The 16,887-nt window shown below is 46.3% G+C and overlaps 1 protein-coding gene across 7 annotated transcripts in view; it reads right to left on the minus strand.

Moving 5' to 3' along the window:
* LOC110516409 (BAH and coiled-coil domain-containing protein 1) overlaps positions 1-16,887 on the minus strand; it is a 203,266-nt gene that overhangs the window by 28,706 nt on the left and 157,673 nt on the right. For 5 of the 7 annotated variants that reach the window (XM_036939199.1, XM_036939203.1, XM_036939198.1 and 2 more), the window contains 5 exons: positions 12,995-13,115; positions 11,321-11,573; positions 7,031-7,240; positions 3,382-3,555; positions 1-111 (listed from right to left, as the gene is read on the minus strand). The exon at positions 1-111 is cut by the window's left edge and continues 176 nt beyond it. In XM_036939199.1, coding sequence (XP_036795094.1) covers positions 1-111; positions 3,382-3,555; positions 7,031-7,240; positions 11,321-11,573; positions 12,995-13,115 — 869 coding nt within the window. The remainder of the gene's footprint in view (positions 112-3,381; positions 3,556-7,030; positions 7,241-11,320; positions 11,574-12,994; positions 13,116-16,887) is intronic. The other 2 variants (XM_036939201.1, XM_036939202.1) reach the window with 2 other exon arrangements.

Here is a 16,887-nt window from a genome sequence, read left to right on the forward strand (position 1 = left end):
ACTGGTCCTGATACTCTGGGTGCTTCTTGGCTGCAGTGACCATGCCAAGCCTACAGGGGGCCCTCTTCCTCACCTTCACCTCTCCCTCTGCCCCGGACAAACTCTGGGAACCTGCATGGTTCAATCGAGAATTATATTTAGTAATACTGCATTTAGTATTTTAGTCATTTAGCATTCTCATTCAGTGTGACTTACAATCCAATTAGTGCATTCAACTAAAGGTAAAATAACCTCATATACAGTGGGGCAAAAAAGTATTTAGTCAGCCACCAATTGTGCAAGTTCTCCCACTTAAAAAGATGAGAGAGGCCTGTAATTTTCATCATAGGTACACTTCAACTATAACAGACAAAATTAGAAAAAAAATCCAGAAAATCACATTGTAGGATTTTTAATGAATTTATTTGCAAATGATGGTGGAAAATAAGTATTTGGTCACCTACAAACAAGCAAGATGTATGGCTCTCACAGATCTGTAACTTCTTCTTTAAGAGGCTCCTCTGTTTTCCACTCGTTACCTGTATTAGTGGCACCTGTTTGAACTTGTTATCAGTATAAAAGACACCTGTCCACAACCTCAAACAGGCACACTCCAAACTCTATGGCCAAGACCAACGAGCTGTCAAAGGACACCAGAAACACAATTGTAGACCTGCACCAGGCTGGGAAGACTGAATCTGCAATAGGTAAGCAGCTTGGTTTGAAGAAATCAACTGTGGGAGCAATTATTAGGAAATGGAAGACATACAAGACCACTGATAATCTCCCTCGATCTGGGGCTCCACGCAAGATCTCACCCCGTGGGGTCAAAATGATCACAAGAATGGTGAGCAAAAATCCCAGAACCACACGGGGGGACCTAGTGAATGACCTGCAGAGAGCTGGGACCAAAGTAACAAAGCTACCATCAGCAACACACTACGCCGCCAGGGACTCAAATCCTGCAGTGGAAGACGTGTCCCCCTGCTTAAGCCAGTACATGTCCAGAACCGTCTGAAGTTTGCTAGACAGCATTTGGATGATCCAGAAGAAGAGAATGTCATATGGTCAGATGAAACCAAAATATAACTTTTTGGAAAAAACTAAACTCGTCGTGTTTGGAGGACAAAGAATGCTGAGTTGCATCCAAAGAACACCATACCTACTGTGAAGCATGGGGGTCGAAACATCATGCTTTGGGGCTGTTTTTCTGCAAAGGGACCAGGACGACTGATCCATGTAAAGGAAAGAATGAATGGGGCCATGTATCGTGAGATTTTGAGTGAAAACCTCCTTCCATCAGCAAGGGCATTGAAGATGAAACGTGGCTGAGTCTTTCAGCATGACAATGATCCCAAACACACCGCCCGGGCAACGAAGGAGTGGCTTCGTAAGAAGCATTTCAAGGTCCTGGAGTGGCCTAGCCAGTCTCCAGATCTCAACCCCATAGAAAATCTTTGGAGGGAGTTGAAAGTCCGTGTTGCCCAGCAACAGCCCCAAAACATCACTGCTCTAGAGGAGATCTGCATGGAGGAATGGGCCAAAATACCAGCAACAGTGTGTGAAAACCTTGTGAAGACTTACAGAAAACGTTTGACCTCTGTCATTGCCAACAAAGGGTATATAACAAAGTATTGAGATACATTTTTGTTATTGACCAAATACTTATTTTCCACCATAATTTGCAAATAAATTCATTAAAAATCCTGCAATGTGATTTTCTGGATTTTTTTTCTCATTTTGTCTGTCATAGTTGAAGTCTACCTATGATGAAAATTACAGGCCTCTCTCATCTTTTTAAGTGGGAGAACGTGCACAATTGGTGGCTGACTAAATACTTTTTTGCCCCACTGTACAGTCGTTGCAAGTTCCTCAAAAAAGCCACAATCTGTAAAATCAGTGCCTGGAAGAAAAGACCGGTATCAGTGTAGAGGGGCAGTGGTAGACAGGTATGAGTGTAGAGGGGCAGTGGTAGACAGGTATGAATGTAGAGGGGCAGTGGTAGACAGGTATGAGTGTAGAGGGTCAGTGGTAGACAGGTATGAGTGTAGAGGGGCAGTGGTAGACAGGTATGAGTGTAGAGGGGCAGTGGTAGACAGATATGAGTGTAGAGGGGCAGTGGTAGACAGGTATCAGTGTAGAGGGGCAGTGGTAGACAGGTATGAATGTAGAGGGGCAGTGGTAGACAGGTATGAATGTAGAGGGGCAGTGGTAGACAGGTATGAGTGTAGAGGGGCAGTGGTAGACAGGTATGAGTGTAGAGGGGCAGTGGTAGACAGGTACGAGTGTTGAGGGTCAGTGGTAGACAGGTATGAGTGTAAAGGGGCAGTGGTAGACAGGTATGAGTGTAGAGGGGCAGTGGTAGACAGATATGAGTGTAGAGGGGCAGTGGTAGACAGGTATGAGTGTAGAGGGGCAGTGGTAACCAGGTATGAGTGTAGAGGGGCAGTGGTAGACAAGTATGAGTGTAGAGGGGCAGTGGTAGACAGGTATGAGTGTAGAGGGGCAGTGGTAGACAGGTATGAGTGTAGAGGGGCAGTGGTAGACAGGTATGAGTGTAGAGGGGCAGTGGTAACCAGGTATGAGTGTAGAGGGGCAGTGGTAGACAGGTACGAGTGTTGAGGGTCAGTGGTAGACAGGTATGAGTGTAGAGGGGCAGTGGTAGACAGGTATGAGTGTAGAGGGGCAGTGGTAGACAGGTATGAGTGTAGAGGGGCAGTGGTAGACAGGTATGAGTGTAGAGGGGCAGTGGTAGACAGATATGAGTGTAGAGGGGCAGTGGTAGACAGGTACGAGTGTAGAGGGACAGTGGTAGACAGGTATGAGTGTAGAGGGGCAGTGGTAGACAGGTATGAGTGTAGAGGGGCAGTGGTAGACAGGTACGAGTGTAGACAGTCAGTGATAGGGGAGTCAATGTGCTCTCTGAATTGGTAAGGTAGGAACTAAACATTGATGTGGTACTGAATAACAGACAGTGTATATTATCAGTCCTGAACCAGTGTTCCTTTCTCTTTTCTCTCAATCAGGAATTAGAGAAGATTTTAGACCAGTAACGACCCCACAGACTAAAACAAAACAGATGCCCTTCCTGGAGATGATTATAATTATAATATTTATATATATTTTAGGGGATATAGATGTTTATAGTACCATGTACACCTTGTGAGCATCAGTACTTGTGTATGACAAATATTTAGTAAACATTGTAAACATGTCAAAGCTGACCAATGTTATTGAGATTCTTAATTTTGGTGACAGAAATTAAGTAGCGTAAAACACACACACACACACACACACACACACACACACACACACACACACACACACACACACACACACACACACACACACACACACACACACACACACACACACACACACACACCAGGCCTGTCTTCTTACCGTAAAGCTCCTGCCTCTCTTTTTTGTTCCGGGCTTTCTGATTGGCCTCCAGCTTGACGACAGACGAGGGGGATGGACCAGTCACAGTGGAGCATGAAGAGACGTCTCGGGAGGGTTGTGCTTTGAGGTCTTGTCCTTCGTCACTGTCATAACTTCCTTCCTCTTCTTCGTCTTCTAAAGAGAGAACAACATACATAGTATTGTGTCTAAATCCAGCCTATCCACTTCCTCTAACAGACTTCCTGTGCTTATCATTAGAAAGCATTTAGAGGCTTGTATTTCCCCAAAACGTGTTTTCTACATTCTAACATTTAGCAATTACCTCATTATCTTGTTGTCTTCCTGGAGGAAAACAAATAACCATTCATAATGATGAGATACCAGGAGCTTCTGAATGTTGTTCTCTGGGGCTGGGACCTGAAGTGTGTCTGGAGTACTGAGCTCTGACTGATTGTGTGTGTGTGGGTTTAAATGCATATGCTGGCTCGCTTGCGTGTACGTGTGTATGTGTGTGTGCTCTTGTGATGAGTGCACGTGGTGTGTGTGTGTCTCTGTAGCCTGTAACTGCTCTGTGGTCCAGCCTGCTTGTCTCCATGGCCTGTCAGATCCTCTCACAGGCAGCTGTGGCCTAGCTTCTTACACACACACACACACACACACACACACACTAGCAGAGGTGTCGGGTGTCCGCGCGCTGCCGACCCCACTTGTCATTTACGAGGCGTTCATCAACACGTTCTCACTCCCCTCTGAACACTGACAGGGATCACTTTCAGATGAATTAACAAATTAACTAAACTCACACGAGGGCTCGAGTGGCAGCCTTCTGCATGTGTGTGTGTGTTTTATTCCCTAACTTGTGTATAGAGTGCATGGGACAATGTGATATGATTGTAAATGCATCCTGTGCTCTATAGAAGGAGTTGACTAATGAAGAAGGTTGTTTACAAGCTTGATGACAGGTCAGAGGTGCCTTCCACACCTAGTGAAGGGTACAGTGTGCTGAGTGAAGGGTACAGTGTGCTGAGTGAAGGGTACAGTGTGCTGAGTGAAGGGTACAGTGTGCTGAGTGAAGGGTACAGTGTGCTGAGTGAAGGGTACAGTGTGCTGAGTGAAAGGTACAGTGTACTGAGTGAAGGGTACAGTGTACTGAGTGAAGGGTACAGTGTGCTGAGTGAAGGGTACAGTGTGCTGAGTGAAGGGTACAGTGTGCTGAGTGAAGGGTACAGTGTGCTGAGTGAAGGGTACAGTGTGCTGAGTGAAAGGTACAGTGTACTGAGTGAAGGGTACAGTGTACTGAGTGAAGGGTACAGTGTGCTGAGTGAAGGGTACAGTGTGCTGAGTGAAGGGTACAGTGTGCTGAGTGAAGGGTACAGTGTGCTGAGTGAAAGGTACAGTGTACTGAGTGAAGGGTACAGTGTACTGAGTGAAGGGTACAGTGTGCTGAGTGAAGGGTACAGTGTGCTGAGTGAAGGGTACAGTGTGCTGAGTGAAAGGTACTGTGTGCTGAGTGAAGGGTACTGTGTGCTGAGTGAAGGGTACTGTGTGAAGGGTACAGTATGCTGAGTGAAGGGTACAGTGTGCTGAGTGAAGGGTACTGTGTGAAGGGTACAGTGTGCTGAGTGAAGGGTACAGTGTGCTGAGTGAAGGGTACAGTGTGCTGAGTGAAGGGTACAGTGTACTGAGTGAAGGGTACAGTGTGCTGAGTGAAGGGTACAGTGTGCTGAGTGAAGGGTACAGTGTGCTGAGTGAAAGGTACTGTGTGCTGAGTGAAGGGTACTGTGTGCTGAGTGAAGGGTACTGTGTGAAGGGTACAGTATGCTGAGTGAAGGGTACAGTGTGCTGAGTGAAGGGTACTGTGTGAAGGGTACAGTGTGCTGAGTGAAGGGTACAGTGTGCTGAGTGAAGGGTACTGTGTGCTGAGTGAAGGGTACTGTGTGAAGGGTACAGTGTGCTGCGTGGAGGGTACAGTGTGCTGAGTGAAGGGTACAGTGTGCTGAGTGGAGGGTACAGTGTGCTGAGTGAAGGGTACAGTGTGCTGAGTGGAGGGTACAGTGTGCTGAGTGCTGCGTGAAGGGTACAGTGTGCTGAGTGAAGGGTACAGTGTGCTGAGTGAAGGGTATCGTATGCTGAGTGGAGGGTACAGTGTACTGAGTGGAGGGTACAGTGTGCTGAGTGGAGGGTACAGTGTGCTGAGTGGAGGGTACAGTGTGCTGAGTGGAGGGTACAGTGTGCTGAGTGGAGGGTACAGTGTACTGAGTGGAGGGTACAGTGTGCTGAGTGCTGCGTGAAGGGTACAGTGTGCTGAGTGAAGGGTACAGTGTGCTGAGTGAAGGGTATCGTATGCTGAGTGGAGGGTACAGTGTACTGAGTGGAGGGTACAGTGTGCTGAGTGGAGGGTACAGTGTGCTGAGTGGAGGGTACAGTGTGCTGAGTGGAGGGTACAGTGTGCTGAGTGGAGGGTACAGTGTACTGAGTGGAGGGTACAGTGTGCTGAGTGGAGGGTACAGTGTGCTGAGTGGAGGGTGCAGTGTGCTGAGTGAAGGGTATAGTGTGCTGAGTGAAGGGTACAGTGTACTGAGTGAAGGGTGCAGTGTGCTGAGTGAGAAGGGTACCGTGTGCTGAGTGGAAGGTACAGTGTGCTGAGTGGAGGGTGGAGGGTACAGTGTGCTGAGTGGAGGGTACAGTGTGCTGAGTGGAGGGTACAGTGTGCTGAGTGGAGGGTACAGTGTGCTGAGTGAAGGGTACAGTGTGCTGAGTGAAGGGTACTGTGTGAAGGGTACAGTGTGCTGAGTGAAGGGTACTGTGTGCTGAGTGAAGGGTACTGTGTGAAGGGTACAGTGTGCTGCAGGGAGGGTACAGTGTGCTGAGTGAAGGGTACAGTGTGCTGAGTGGAGGGTACAGTGTGCTGAGTGGAGGGTACAGTGTGCTGAGTGGAGGGTACTGTGTGCTGAGTGGAGGGTACAGTGTACTGAGTGGAGGGTACAGTGTGCTGAGTGGAGGGTACAGTGTGCTGAGTGGAGGGTGCAGTGTGCTGAGTGAAGGGTATAGTGTGCTGAGTAGAGGGTACAGTGTGCTGAGTGGAGGGAACAGTGTGCTGAGTAGAGGGTACAGTGTGCTGAGTGCTGCGTGAAGGGTACCGTGTGCTGAGTGAAGGTTACAGTGTACTGAGTGAAGGGTGCAGTGTGCTGAGTGAAGGGTACAGTGTGCTGAGTGGAAGGTACAGTGTGCTGAGTGGAGGGTACAGTGTGCTGAGTGGAGGGTACAGTGTGCTGAGTGGAGGGTACAGTGTGCTGAGTGGAGGGTACAGTGTGCTGAGTGAAGGGTACAGTGTACTGAGTGAAGGGTACAGTGTGCTGAGTGAAGGGTACAGTGTGCTGAGTGGAGGGTACAGTGTACTGAGTGAAGGGTACAGTGTGCTGAGTGAAGGGTACAGTGTGCTGAGTGAAGGGTACAGTGTGCTGAGTGAAGGGTACAGTGTGCTGAGTGAAGGGTACAGTGTGCTGAGTGAAGGGTACAGTGTACTGAGTACCTGACCTGGCTGGAGAAGAGAGCCACCCTGTCCCCCTGTCCCCCTGTCCCACTCATCTAACAGTATCTGTCCCTGTCCCCCTCTTCCCTCTCCACCCAGTCACCACAGCCCACTCACCCTGGTTGGAGGATTCACTCTCTGTAGGGGAGGTCTCTCCCCCCTCCATGGCTTCCTGACTCCTGGCTCGGAGGACCCTGGCCCTGGGCTGCTGCAGCCGTGCGGACCCCTGGACCCCGAGAGCTCCCCCCATCCCTTTCCTCCTGCCCCCACGCATCATCAGCGGGGTCCCCGTCCAGCCCTCCTGGCCGCCGCTGTCTGCACTGGCTGCTGAGAGAGAGAGAGCACACACAGAGTAAGAGTATAGCATTGCCAGTTGCATTGGTGCCGTGACTCAGATCGGTACACAACATAGAAATAGAATTACAACACTACAATGGACAATGTAGGTCTAATAACTTAACTACAGGGCAGACATATTGTATTATTAATATTGTAGGTGGGCTATGGCAGTGTTTCTCTCTATGGTAGTGTTTCTATGGTAGTGTTTCTCTCTATGGTAGTGTTTCTATGGTAGTGTTTCTCTCTATGGTAGTGTTTCTATAGTATAGTAGTGTTTCTATGGTATAGTAGTGTTTCTATGGTAGTGTTTCTATGGTAGTGTTTCTCTCTATGGTAGTGTTTCTATAGTATAGTAGTGTTTCTATGGTATAGTAGTGTTTCTATGGCAGTGTTTCTCTCTATGGTAGTGTTTCTATGGTAGTGTTTCTATGGTAGTGTTTCTCTCTATGGTAGTGTTTCTATAGTAGTGTTTCTATGGTAGTGTTTCTCTCTATGGTAGTGTTTCTATGGTAGTGTTTCTATGGTAGTGTTTCTCTCTATGGTAGTGTTTCTATGGTAGTGTTTCTATGGTAGTGTTTCTATGGTAGTGTTTCTCTCTATGGTAGTGTTTCTATAGTAGTGTTTCTATGGTAGTGTTTCTATGGTAGTGTTTCTCTCTATGGTAGTGTTTCTATGGTAGTGTTTCTCTCTATGGTAGTGTTTCTATGGTAGTGTTTCTATGGTAGTGTTTCTATGGTAGTGTTTCTCTCTATGGTAGTGTTTCTATGGTATAGTAGTGTTTCTATGGTAGTGTTTCTCTCTATGGTAGTGTTTCTATGGTAGTGTTTCTCTCTATGGTAGTGTTTCTATGGTAGTGTTTCTCTCTATGGTAGTGTTTCTATGGTAGTGTTTCTATGGTAGTGTTTCTATGGTAGTGTTTCTCTCTACAGTAGTGTTTCTCTCTATAGTAGTGTTTCTCTCTGTAGTAGTGTTTCTATGGTAGTGTTTCTATGGTAGTGTTTCTATGGTAGTGTTTCTCTCTACAGTAGTGTTTCTATGGTAGTGTTTCTATGGTAGTGTTTCTATGGTAGTGTTTCTCTCTACAGTAGTGTTTCTCTCTATGGTAGTGTTTCTATGGTAGTGTTTCTCTCTATGGTAGTGTTTCTATGGCAGTGTTTCTATGGTAGTGTTTCTATGGTAGTGTTTCTATGGTAGTGTTTCTCTCTATAGTAGTGTTTCTATGGTAGTGTTTCTCTCTGTGGTAGTGTTTCTCTCTGTGGTAGTGTTTCTATGGTAGTGTTTCTATGGTAGTGTTTCTCTCTATGGTAGTGTTTCTATGGTAGTGTTTCTCTCTATAGTAGTGTTTCTATGGTAGTGTTTCTATGGTAGTGTTTCTATAGTAGTGTTTCTATGGTAGTGTTTCTATGGTAGTGTTTCTGTGGTAGTGTTTCTCTCTATGGTAGTGTTTCTATGGTAGTGTTTCTCTCTATAGTAGTGTTTCTATGGTAGTGTTTCTATGGCAGTGTTTCTATGGTAGTGTTTCTGTGGTAGTGTTTCTATAGTAGTGTTTCTATGGTAGTGTTTCTATGGTAGTGTTTCTGTGGTAGTGTTTCTATAGTAGTGTTTCTATGGCAGTGTTTCTATGGTAGTGTTTCTATGGTAGTGTTTCTATGGTAGTGTTTCTCTCTATGGTAGTGTTTCTATGGTAGTGTTTCTCTCTATGGTAGTGTTTCTATGGCAGTGTTTCTCTCTATGGTAGTGTTTCTATGGTAGTGTTTCTCTCTGTGGTAGTGTTTCTATGGTAGTGTTTCTCTCTATAGTAGTGTTTCTATGGTAGTGTTTCTCTCTATAGTAGTGTTTCTATGGTAGTGTTTCTCTCTATGGTAGTGTTTCTATGGCAGTGTTTCTATGGTAGTGTTTCTATGGTAGTGTTTCTATGGTAGTGTTTCTATCTATGGTAGTGTTTCTCTCTATGGTAGTGTTTCTATCTATGGTAGTGTTTCTATAGTAGTGTTTCTATGGTAGTGTTTCTATCTATGGTAGTGTTTCTCTCTATGGTAGTGTTTCTACTGTAGTGTTTCTTTGGTAGTGTTTCTATAGTAGTGTTTCTATTGTAGTGTTTCTCTCTATGGTAGTGTTTCTCTCTATGGTAGTGTTTCTATAGTAGTGTTTCTATGGCAGTGTTTCTATGGTAGAGTTTCTATGGTAGTGTTTCTATCTATGGTAGTGTTTCTCTCTATGGTAGTGTTTCTATGGTAGAGTTTCTATGGTAGTGTTTCTATGGTAGAGTTTCTATGGTAGTGTTTCTATGGTAGTGTTTCTATGGTAGTGTTTCTATGGTAGAGTTTCTATGGTAGTGCTTCTATGGTAGTGTTTCTATGGTAGTGTTTCTATGGTAGTGTTTCTCTCTACAGTAGTGTTTCTCTCTATGGTAGTGTTTCTATGGTAGTGTTTCTATGGTAGAGTTTCTATGGTAGTGTTTCTATGGTAGTGTTTCTATAGTAGTGTTTCTATGGTAGTGTTTCTCTCTACAGTAGTGTTTCTATGGTAGTGTTTCTACAGTAGTGTTTCTCTCTATGGTAGTGTTTCTATGGTAGTGTTTCTCTCTATGGTAGTGTTTCTATGGTAGTGTTTCTTGCTATGGTAGTGTTTCTATGGTAGTGTTTCTATAGTAGTGTTTCTATGGTAATGTTTCTATGGTAGTGTTTCTCTCTACAGTAGTGTTTCTCTCTATGGTAGTGTTTCTATGGTAGTGTTTCTATAGTAGTGTTTCTATGGTAGTGTTTCTCTCTGTGGTAGTGTTTCTATGGTAGTGTTTCTATGGTAGTGTTTCTCTCTATGGTAATGTTTCTATAGTAGTGTTTCTCTGGTAGTGTTTCTAAGGTAGTGTTTATCTCTATGGTAATGTTTCTATGGTAGTGTTTCTATGGTAGTGTTTCTATAGTAGTGTTTCTATGGTAGTGTTTCTATAGTAGTGTTTCTATGGTAGTGTTTCTCTCTATAGTAGTGTTTCTATAGTAGTGTTTCTATGGTAGTGTTTCTATAGTAGTGTTTCTATGGTAGTGTTTCTCTCTATGGTAGTGTTTCTATTGTAGTGTTTCTATGGTAGTGTTTCTATAGTAGTGTTTCTATAGTAGTGTTTCTATAGTAGTGTTTCTATGGTAGTGTTTCTCTGGTAGTGTTTCTCTCTATGGTAGTGTTTCTATGGTAGTGTTTCTATGGTAGTGTTTTTCTCTATGGTAGTGTTTCTATAGTAGTGTTTCTATAGTAGTGTTTCTATAGTAGTGTTTCTATAGTAGTGTTTCTATAGTAGTGTTTCTATAGTAGTGTTTCTATAGTAGTGTTTCTATAGTAGTGTTTCTATGGTAGTGTTTCTATGGTAGTGTTTATCTCTATGGTAATGTTTCTATGGTAGTGTTTCTATAGTAGTGTTTCTATAGTAGTGTTTCTATGGTAGTGTTTCTATAGTAGTGTTTCTATGGTAGTGTTTTTCTCTATGGTAGTGTTTCTCTGGTAGTGTTTCTATGGTAGTGTTTCTCTCTATGGTAATGTTTCTATGGTAGTGTTTCTATGGTAGTGTTTCTGTGGTAGTGTTTCTATGGTAGTGTTTCTATGGTAGTGTTTCTCTGTATAGTAGTGTTTCTATGGTAGTGTTTCTATGGTAGTGTTTTTCTCTATGGTAGTGTTTCTCTGGTAGTGTTTCTATGGTAGTGTTTCTCTCTATGGTAATGTTTCTATGGTAGTGTTTCTATGGTAGTGTTTCTGTGGTAGTGTTTCTATGGTAGTGTTTCTATGGTAGTGTTTCTCTGTATGGTAGTGTTTCTATGGTAGTGTTTCTCTCTATAGTAGTGTTTCTATGTTAGTGTTTCTCTCTATGGTAACCTACACATACAGAACACAGTGCTCAGGTCAGGGCAGAATAAGGAATGTACTCATTCTCCCAATACAGAAAAGGTGGTTCCACCATGTGCTTTCCACATCATATGACACAAATGCCTAAATAACGTCACTGTCCGTCACATAACTGAAACACAACATTGTGAGAAAACTCCAAAGGTTACAAATGAAATCAATCACCATGATTCTTACCTGTGTCACTCTGACCGCCGGACTCGTTGATGACTCGTCTGGACTCGGCTTTGGAGGTGGCCTGGCCTCGATGTCCATGGTGCTTTGGGGCAGAGCTAGCCGCAGAGGCCGCCTCCTCCTTATCCCGTGGTCCCGCCCCCATCCCAGTCCTCTTCCCGCCCTGGGCCTTGTGCTGTCTGAACTGCTGATGGGCCAGCTTAGAGCTGAGGACACCGTGGAGGACACTCTTTCTGCTACTGCCATGCACTTTTATCTATGAGAACAGACAACAGAGGAGGACGGGGGAGAGAGAACAGAAAGAGAGAACGAGAAGAAAGAGAGAAATAGAAAGAGAGAGAGACACTGTTACACCTCCGGACACAGCTCCCACACACAGGCAGCCAGAGTGACAGAGCTCAGTTCAGCTCACAGATAGTCAGAGGGACAGAGCTCAGTTCAGCTCACAGGCAGCCAGAGGGACAGAGCTCAGTTCAGCTCACAGGCAGCCAGAGGGACAGAGCTCAGTTCAGCTCACAGGCAGCCAGAGGGACAGAGCTCAGTTCAGCTCACAGGCAGCCAGAGGGACAGAGCTCAGTTCAGCTCACAGGCAGCCAGAGGGACAGAGCTCAGTTCAGCTCACAGGCAGCCAGAGGGACAGAGCTCAGTTCAGCTCACAGGCAGCCAGAGGGACAGAGCTCAGTTCAGCTCACAGGCAGCCAGAGGGACAGAGCTCAGTTCAGCTCACAGGCAGCCAGAGGGACAGAGCTCAGTTCAGCTCACAGGCAGCCAGAGGGACAGAGCTCAGTTCAGCTCACAGATAGTCAGAGGGACAGAGCTCAGTTCAGCTCACAGATAGTCAGAGGGACAGAGCTCAGTTCAGCTCACAGATAGTCAGAGGGACAGAGCTCAGTTCAGCTCACAGATAGTCAGAGGGACAGAGCTCAGTTCAGCTCACAGATAGTCAGAGGGACAGAGCTCAGTTCAGCTCACAGATAGTCAGAGGGACAGAGCTCAGTTCAGCTCACAGATAGTCAGAAGGACAGATGAAGATCCACAAATTAAAAATATATTAACATGGAGAGCTGGGGATTTGACTCTTTAGAGTTTAAAATAAAATTTTTAAATGTGAGTGTTTAGTACAAACGTTGTTTCTTTTTTTATTGACACATTTCTAGTCATTAGAACCAGTGGCGGCTGGTGGGAGGAGCTATAGGAGGACGGGCTCATTGTAATGGCTGGAATGGAATAAATGAAACGGTATCAAACACATCAAACATATGGAAACCACATGTTTGACTCTGTTCCATGTATTCCATTCCAGCCAATACAATGAGCCCGTCCTCCTATAGCTCCTCCCACCAGCCGCCACTGGTTCTAATGACTAGAAATGTGTCAATAAAAAAAAGAAACAAAGTGTGTACAAAACACTCACACTTTCATTTAGCCTATAGGCTATCAGGGTAAACATAGATCACACAACATACAATATTTACATAACAACTAGCATAGTGGCTAACATAGCATACGGTATAACACAAAGGCTAGCAGGCTACATAGCAGTAATGGTATGTAGCCATTATGGAATACTGTATGGAGGACTCAGAGAAGTGTTCAGTAACTATAAGGGTTTTCTACAGAGTGTGTAGCTGTTCTGGAGGGATAGAGGACAAAGAGATACAACTAAAGAACCCTGACCTCTGCCGCGCCGAGCCGCTCAAAGCCCCGATTGGACAGCTTCTTCTTCTTCCTCTGGGCGTCCCCACCCCCTCCTCCCAGCAGGTCCTCGGGCGACAGGCCAAGTCCCGCCCCTAACGACCTGCCAGTCAAAACACGGGAGAGCATTCATTAGAGGAAGAAGAAGAGCGGTGGAATGAAAGAGAGGAAGACCAGAGGGGAAAGGAGGGGTTGAGTCACCTCTGTGGGTTGTTATAGCTGACGAACAGAACAAGACAAAACCCCGGAGCCCAGTTCTCACAAACCCCCAAACCGCACGCTTGAAAAATTGGGATCTAACGGGGCGAACCTGGGAGTGTTGGAGGCCAGTGCTGGATAAGAAGCAGGAAAGCTTTATCAAGGGAGTTCCCCCTGGCCTATACAAGCACAGAGAGATGCTTTGAAAGATACAGGGAATCACTGAATGGTCTGGAGGCACGTTCTGCATTTGTATGCGGCTTCTATTGTTCTGGCAGTTGAATATCAGAGCTCTCCAGTTTCCATTTCCATATCAGTGCAGCTAGCAGCTCCTCTCCCCCTACAGAGTAGCAACATCACAGGGCTGGTTTAGAAGCAGAGCGAAAATGCCCTTGAATATCCCCCTGGAAACCTGCCCGGCGACCACACAGATGCGATCCAGGCAGTACTCAAACAAAAGATGAACTTCCCCTCTCCTACTGTGTGCACAGTCTTAGCCATGCCATCAGTCACATCGACTGGGAGAGTTAGCAGCGGCTTAATCAGGATTGTGGATCGCCGGCTCAAAACCTTTCAGAGTTTAAAGGGAAATCTCTATTATGCTGCGCTAAGTCCTCTGATTACATCATTACACACAGGCTAGAATAGCACATGTGCCTGAGTCCATGTGTGTCTGTTATATGTGTCTGGTAAAAATGTGACAAACTGACTGTGTGTGTGTGCTCCCTAAAATGTGAGACAATGACTGAGCAAGTGTGTGTGTGTGTGTGTGTGTGTGTGTGTGTGTGTGTGTGTGTGTGTGTGTGTGTGTGTGTGTGTGTGCGTGTGTGTGTGTGTGTGTGTGTGAGTGATTGACAGGAGAATGGCAGCGGTGGCAGAAGTGTGAGCTGTCCCTGAGAGGCGGACCCCTTCGATCCCTTCCCTCCCTCACACACTGACAAACAATGTGACAGAGCCCCTTCCCTCAGAGGACTGGCAGGGTGAAGAAGCACACAGCCCCACACTGACTAATTAAACACAGTTCCTAGTTTGTACACACACACACACGCATCTACACACGCATACACACTCACAGAGATAAACACACACACAAACACACAGATACAGACACACACACACACAGGCAAACACACACACACACACACACAAACACACAGTTACAGACACACACACACACAGGCAAACACTCACACACACACACACACAAACACACAGATACAGACACACACACACAAAGGCAAACACTCACTCACACACACACAAACACACAGATACAGACACACACACACACATAGGCAAAAACTCACTCACTCACACACACACACACACACACACACACAGTCCAATCAGAACAGCCAGCACCACAAAAGTGCCCAAGCAACTCTACCAAAGGAAATTGGTTTTACATAGCCCTCCATTGTAACACAACATTGGGCCAATCTGTCCCTGTCTGCACCGTGTCTCATTCAAAAACACCCACATTCCTGTAGCTGCAGGCCATGGAGACATTACAGTAACTGGAGACATTACTGTAACTGGAGACCAGTCATGGAGACATTACTGTAACTGGAGACCAGTCATGGAGACATTACTGTAACTGGAGACCAGTCATGGAGACATTATTGTAACTGGAGACCAGTCATGGAGACATTACTGTAACTGGAGACCAGTCATGGACACATTACTGTAACTGGAGACCAGTCATGGAGACATTACTGTAACTGGAGACCAGCCATGGAGACATTACTGTAACTGGAGACCAGTCATGGAGACATTACCGTGCTTCTTCACCTGCATTGCTTGCTGTTTGGGGTTTTAGGCTGGGTTTCTGTACAGCACTTTGAGATATCAGCTGATGTACGAAGGGCTATATAAAATAAATTTGATTGATTACTGTAACTGGAGACCAGTCATGGAGACATTACTGTAACTGGAGACCAGTCATGGAGACATTACTGTAACTGGAGACCAGCCATGGAGACATTACTGTAACTGGAGACCAATCATGCCCCTCCATCTCCCTCTCCCTCCATCCATCCTTCCATCTCCCCTTCCATCCATCCTTCCATCTCCCCCTCCCTCCTTCCATCTCCCCCTCCCTCCATCTATCCTTCCATCTCCCTCTCCACCCTCCCTCCATCTCTCTCTCCACCCTCCCTCCATCTCCCTCTCCACCCTCCCTCCATCCATCCTTCCATCTCCCTCTCCACCCTCCCTCCATCTCCCTCTCCACCCTCCCTCCATCTCTCTCTCCACCCTCCCTCCATCTCCCTCTCCACCCTCCCTCATCCATCCTTCCATCTCCCTCTCCACCCTCCCTCCATCTCTCTCTCCACCCTCCCTCCATCTCCCTCTCCACCCTCCCTCCATCCATCCTTCCATCTCTCTCTCCACCCTCCCTCCATCTCTCTCTCCACCCTCCCTCCATCCATCCTTCCATCTCCCCTTCCCTCCATCCATCCCTTCGCTGTAGGCCCTGCCGCCTACCGCCCTTTCATTTCTGGTGTCACTGTCACAGGGCATCAGTGTCCCTGTGCGGCCCGGCTGGACGAGGGGTGGGGGAGGACTGGAGGGGAGAATGTGAGGGAAAGGGGGCAGGGGTACACAGGCGGAAGGAGAGTAGAGTTGACATCGCAGTGGGAGAGCTGGGAGCACTATGGAACGCTGCCCAGAAATGGGAGGGAGGGAATAGAACTGTTGGCTGCTCTGGGGTGGCACTAAGCCCCTCCAAGGCTTCCATATGGACATTGATGACAGCACTAATTGAAAATTGACAACACAGAGACACACACACACACACACACACACACACACACACACAGATGTACACACATGCGAGTAGACGCAAACACACACACACACACACACAGATGTATACACATGCGAGTAGACGCAAACACACACACACATGGATGCACACACAGATGTATACATGTACACACAAGCACACAAACACATGTATGCACACATACACACAGGCACACACACACACACACACACACACACCAATCTGGATACCACCCAATGAGCATTTACACGCCGACATAGCAAAATAAAGATATGGGCGGCTGATGTTTGTGGGAACCTCTTTAGTTTCTGTGTTTCCCTGGGACGAGCAATATCACCCACATCCAGATTAATTATTAATATTCATGTATTATTCATATGTTATTTCAGAATTTGGATAACAATTATGAGCTACCCACTGATTTATTAAAAACAAAAATGTTTTAATTGAGAAGTAGGAAGTGGTCTGATGCCCAAAAATAAATTCACATGAGCCCCACAAGGCCTACTCCACCCATGCTCTACCAAGGTTTTCCAGCACCACAAGGCCTACTCCACCCATGCTCTACCAAGGTTTTCCAGCACCACAAGGCCTACTCCACCCATGCTCTACCAAGGTTTTCCAGCACCACAAGGCCTACTCCACCCATGCTCTACCAAGGTTTTCCAGCATCACAAGGCCTACTCCACCCATGCTCTACCAAGGTTTTCCAGCACCACAAGGCCTACTCCACCCATGCTCTACCAAGGTTTTCCAGCATCACAAGGCCTACTCCACCCATGCTCTACCAAGGTTTTCCAGCACCACAAGGCCTACTCCACCCATGCTCTACCAAGGTTTTCCAGCACCACAAGGCCTACTCCACCCATGCTCTACCAAGGTTTTCCAG

This window comes from Oncorhynchus mykiss, chromosome 12 (genome assembly GCF_013265735.2).
Source record: "Oncorhynchus mykiss isolate Arlee chromosome 12, USDA_OmykA_1.1, whole genome shotgun sequence".
In the NCBI taxonomy this organism is placed as follows: Eukaryota; Metazoa; Chordata; class Actinopteri; order Salmoniformes; family Salmonidae; genus Oncorhynchus; species Oncorhynchus mykiss.